The sequence below is a fragment of the Muntiacus reevesi genome, chromosome 2 (assembly GCF_963930625.1).
Source record: "Muntiacus reevesi chromosome 2, mMunRee1.1, whole genome shotgun sequence".
In the NCBI taxonomy this organism is placed as follows: domain Eukaryota; kingdom Metazoa; phylum Chordata; class Mammalia; order Artiodactyla; family Cervidae; genus Muntiacus; species Muntiacus reevesi.
Genome location: NC_089250.1, coordinates 260,664,205 through 260,669,430, shown reverse-complemented (window position 1 = coordinate 260,669,430; position 5,226 = coordinate 260,664,205). Strand labels below are relative to the sequence as shown.

The following is a 5,226-nucleotide window of genomic DNA, read 5'->3' as shown; positions in this document are numbered from 1 at the left end:
GGAGGGGGCCAGACAGTGAGAAGCGAGCTGAGGGGTAGAGATTGGATGGTTGGTGGGAAAGTGGGGCAGGGGGCGGGGCCTGGTGGGCGGTGCTAGTCTTAGGGAGGGGCAGGCCTATAAAAGGGCAGACTTGGCGATGGAGGCACAGGACGCAAGGTGACAGGCTAGCCCACCAGGAGCGCTGGCTGAGATGCAGGGTATGACTCTGGGGTCTGCGAGGCCACGGGGGTGGGCTGGGTGGGGGTCGGCTGCGCTGCGCTGTGCTGCCTGTGGAGGAGAGGGTCTGCAGTAGTCGGCTGGCAAAGCATGGGTGGAGAGTTTGGGGACTTGAGGATGGGGCTGGTGGGGATGATGAGGATGGAGAGGCAGTTGACAGGGTTTGGAAATGGCACTCTTGGAGTGCAGCTGGCGGAGGCTGGCCGTCGAAGCTGCAGGTCCCTGATGTTTGGACACTGACTCTCCCGCAGCGGCAACCAAGCCTGGAGAGGAGACCATGTGTACCTCAGCTTCCAGAAACTGGCCAGTCGGTGTTTGTGCTCTGAAGCCCGAGCCCAGGGAGGCGCCGGGCCCGAACCAACTGCCCACCGAGATGCTCCGGGAGGTGCTGAGCTACCTGCCCCCAAGCACGCTGCTCCGGCACTGCCGCCCGGTGTGCCGGCGCTGGCGAGACCTGGTGGACGCCTGGTACCTGTGGCGGAGCATCCTGCCCTGGAAACACCCCGACCTGTGGCCCGTCATCCGCAACTGCCTGCCCCCTGCTGACGACCCCGGGCCCTGCATCCTGGGCCGCTTCTGCGAGCGCAGACCCATAGGACGCAACCTCCTCCGGAACCCTCGAGGCCTAGGTGGGGAGCCCAGGAAAGAGGTCTTACTCCAGGGAGAAGGTGGGAGGGGCCAGACGCATGGGGCGCTTGGACTCCGTGAACTGGGTGGAAATGGATCCCAAGAGAAGAGCGGGAGTTCCCCCAAGGGAAACCCCCGGGAAAACTTATCCCTGGGCGGGTGGGTTGGCAAGGAACTTGGGCACTAAATGTTTTCATTTAACAGGAGGCTTCCAGAAATGGACCGTGCTGAGACGTGAAGATGACTGGGCGGAGAAGGAAAACTTGGAGGTCATGCCGAGGGCCTATATGCAAACCAGCTTCCTGTCTTCCTACAGGTGAACGTCCCTCTTCCCCAAGGGCCAGGGCGGTTGTTGAGTACTTGCGCGGTTCTCATTGACCTTTCCCCCTCTTTCCTAGGAGGTATCGCAAGAAGCAGGTGTTGGACCTGGAGAAGGAGGGTCTGTGGCGCGAACTCCTGGATAGTGGAAACATTGAGATCTGTGTCTCTGACTGGTGAGTGTCATGACAAAAACGGCCCTTCAGCTGAGCACTGATCTTGGCTTGAAATTTTTTAAATTTCTAATTATATTCTTTGTATGTACCTGTGTGGGGTTGGCACAGAACAGTATGAATGGCAAATGAGAAGAACATAAAAATACATGAATATGAAATTAGGACAAAATTCTCTGGGAGAAGTAGAATGGACTTCTACGTCTAAGAAGTTGGGTGATGGGAAGTCTCTGTAAAAAGACATAACTGTATTTACACCAGTTACTACTCTTATTTTTAAATGTTTAATTTCTATCACCAAAAAAGCACATATCTTGGTTGTACAATGCAGTGAATTATTACAAAGTGAACACATTCATTTCAATCAAGAACAGAACATTGCTAGAAAATCCCACCCTCATCATCCCTCATGCTCTGTTCCCCATCACTTTCAACTCATGGGTAGTACCATCCTGAATTCTGTTGCCATAGATCAGTTTTGTTCGTTTGGACATTTACTATATACGGAGTCATACAGCATATAGTATGTATCTTCTTTTAATCAATAACATGTTTGTAAATTCATCCATAATTGTATGGAGCTGCTGTTACTTTACTTTCACTGGTTTAGAATATTCCATTACGGGAATATACCATAATTTATCTATTTACCACTGAAGGACATTGGATGTTCTGTCTTTGAATCTTGTTGGATATCCCATCACTGATTTATGTAGATTTCTTTATGCTGTGGTATTCTCAGTCGCTTCAGTTGTGACCCCATGGACTGTAGCCCACCAGACTCCCCTGTCCATGGGATTCTCCAGACAAGAATACTGGAGTGAATTGCCATGCTCTTCTCCAGTAGATTTCCCTGGATCTTTTTAAATGATTGAAAAGAAAATTGTATCTTAAAAACATCACCATTGTACACATTGGAAGTCACATCTTTTGCCACCAGTGGAACACAGAATGAGAAATAATATGTGAGGAAGTACCTTGAAGAGCATGGTTCTAGTTCATTACTTCTGAAATGAATGTGCATGCAGACTGGCTGGGGAGCTTCTTTAGTGTAGACTGATTCATTGGGGATGCAGAGGTGCCAAGCTCCAACGTGACACTGATGGTAGAAGTCCTGGGGACCACAGAACTATTTTGCACTTGCATGCAAGAGAAGGTCATTCAGATGAGCAGGTAGACCCACAGCGAGATGGGGAGGCAAGTTTAACCTTCAGGTTTTCCCTTCTCCCACAGGCGGAACGACCGACAAGGAATTGACTGTATATATCAGCTAACTGTCCATCTTCTAGATGCCAACCAGGCCATCCTGGACCATTTCTCTCCGCTACCTTTTCCCATCAGGCGTGGTAGAAACAGTGTCTCTTCTCGGGTGAGTCTCTGCAGGGGTGTGGGAAAGGACAGTGGGGCTTATGATGATCTATGGCTGTATAACAAACTGCCCTCAAATACAGTGACTTGATAACAACAGCACTCATTTTATCATGTTTCATGGTTTCTATGAAGAGGGCTCTGCTGGGAGTTTCTGGCTCCAGTCTCTCGGGTAGTTGCCTTCACACACTGGCTGGAGCTAAAGGGCAGGGTGGGCTGTGAGTGTGTACACAGCAGCTGGTGGCTGGCCAGGCAGCTCTTGGTTTAGTTTCAGAGCTTGGCCGTGGGATCTTCCTGTTTGCTCTAGTTGGGGCTTCCTCACAGCATGGCAGCTTTGGAGCAGGCAGCTGCTTCCTGGTGGCTCAGGCTCCACCATGAGCCTTCTGGAGAAACCAGCAGAAGCTGCATTGCCTTTGTGATCCCACCATGGAAGTCACTCTGTGAAAGTCACTCAGCATCACTCCCACCACACTCTTGGTTACAAGCAAACCCACCCAGATTCAAGGTGATGGAAATTAGACTCCACTCCTGGGTGAGGAGCAGAATCATGTGGAAGTAGAGACATTGTTGCAGCCATCTAGGGAAAATACCACCTGCCAGAAGCTCTCAACTCAGCTTTTGAAGCCACGCTGAGAAATAACCTCTGTTTCTGTCTACAGTCGAGCCACGTGTTCTCCAACATCAAGAAGGGCGTCCGCTTTGTGTCTTTTGAACGCCACATCTGGGACTTGGAGTGCAGAAATGAGCAGTATGGAGTCTCTCTGATGAACTCTAGTGTCATCGTGCGGGTCTGTCTACCCTAATCAAGGGCTGTCCTTGAAGACTACCTGACCTTCCTTCCAGGAGCTGGGACCGTTGGCTGAGCCATCTCAGTATTTGTATTGTATTGATTGTATTCCATGTAAAATTACTTTGTAATTTTGAAATTCTTTTCAAATATGGAGAGAATAATTAAGGAACATCTTTCCAGTCATAGGTGATACATATAATACAATTTTGCTAAAAGTGTCTCACCTCTTTTTTAATAGAAATACATTGTTATTGCCTTGGTGACTACTCGGCTCAGAGTAAGGAGTTGTTTCAGTTGAGGAAAAACTGTGCAGAAGAAAACATCAAGAGAAGGTGTTCTCCAGGGGAGAGAATGGAAGAGTCAGAACCCTATGTCCCAAGTCCTAAGGAAATCATGGGATCAAAAGTTATCAATCAAGGTTAAAAGCCTCGGGCAGGCAGTGGATGTGGGCACAATGTCACAGTGACACCACATTTGTGACATTCTGGTCATGAGGGTGAAACAGAACTGTGCAACACCAGGATCCGGCTGTCCCCACCCCAGTCCAGGGGTCATGGCTGTCCTCTCCCTTCTGCAGGATCCCTAAGGAGCTCCAGGTCTCCAGACGGAAAGCAGATGAAGCTGCTGCTGCCTTTGATGTGTCCACCCTAAAGTGTTCCCACACCTGCAGTAGAAGATGGGACACACCCTGAGGGGAGGGTGTTTTGTCAGTTTCATCCAAAGGGGAGTTGACAGGTTGAAACAGACCTAAGAGTTGTGACCACATGTAATGTGGGTCCTGAAGGAACCTGTGTGGTCCTTCCTCCTGACCTAATGAGCTCTATTGCTCTGGCGTGGGTTGTAGTTAGGACAGTTTAGCTCTGGAGGATATTTTGGGGTCAACTGGAGGAATTTGGATATGAGGAATGAGTCAGGCATTTACAGAAAGTTAACGGTGGAGACAACTGCCCTAAAGAAAAAGCAATCACTGGTCCAGTGGTTTAGAGTCTGCCTACCAATGCAGGGGACATGGATTCGATCCCTGGTCCAGGAAGATTCCACATGCAGAGGAGCAACTAAGCCCGTGGGCCACGACTACTGAGCACAGGCTCCAGAACCTGTGCTCCACGAGAGAAGCCCCCGTAATGAGAAGCCCACGAGCCACAACTAGAGAAAACCTGCACATAGCATCAAAGACCCAGTACAGACAAAAACCGATGAATAAGAAAAAGTAAAGGCAGTCATATAATTTAATTTGGACATATATATGCACTTCTATTTTTATTGTACATATATGCATATGTGTAAGTATGTATGGGCTTCCCAAGCGGCATAGTGGGAAAGAACCCACCTGCCGATGCATGAGTTGTAAGACTCGGGTTCAGTCCCTGGGTCTGGAGTATCACCTGCAGGATGGCATGGCAACTTATTCCAGTATTCTCGCCTGGAGAATCCCATGGACAGAGGAGCCATTTGGGCTACAGTCCATTGACTACTCACAGAGTCAGACGCAACTGAAGTGACTTAGCACACATCCATGTATGTAGGTATGTGTGCTATATATACATATATATATATATGTATGTGTGTGTGTATATATATGTATGTGTATATATATATGTATGTGTGTGTGTGTGTGTGTATATATATATATACACCTTTTTAGGCCACAACAACATGAAACTAGAAATCAACTACAGGAAAAATAATTATTCCATGGAAGCTAAACAACATGCTAGTAAAAAAAAAAAAATG

The 5,226-nt window shown here is 48.5% G+C and overlaps 1 protein-coding gene across 1 annotated transcript; it reads left to right on the top strand.

Moving 5' to 3' along the window:
• Positions 1 to 493: 493 nt before the first annotated feature.
• LOC136157490 (F-box only protein 27-like) lies at positions 494 to 4,078 on the top strand. The gene is made up of 5 exons (XM_065919357.1): positions 494 to 1,002; positions 1,242 to 1,337; positions 2,568 to 2,703; positions 3,362 to 3,490; positions 4,070 to 4,078. The coding sequence occupies exons 1-5, from the start codon at positions 494 to 496 to the stop codon at positions 4,076 to 4,078; spliced, it is 879 nt and encodes a 292-aa protein (XP_065775429.1).
• The last annotated feature ends 1,148 nt before the right edge of the window (positions 4,079 to 5,226 follow it).

Bases quoted from the DNA above. Each gene is read 5' to 3' on its own strand.
- LOC136157490 (XM_065919357.1), top strand. From the start codon at position 494: ATGTGTACCTCAGCTTCCAGAAACTGGCCAGTCGGTGTTTGTGCTCTG. The intron at 1,338-2,567 runs GTGAGTGTCATG...CTTCTCCCACAG, and splicing joins GAGATCTGTGTCTCTGACTG to GCGGAACGACCGACAAGGAA. The intron at 2,704-3,361 runs GTGAGTCTCTGC...TTCTGTCTACAG, and splicing joins GAAACAGTGTCTCTTCTCGG to TCGAGCCACGTGTTCTCCAA.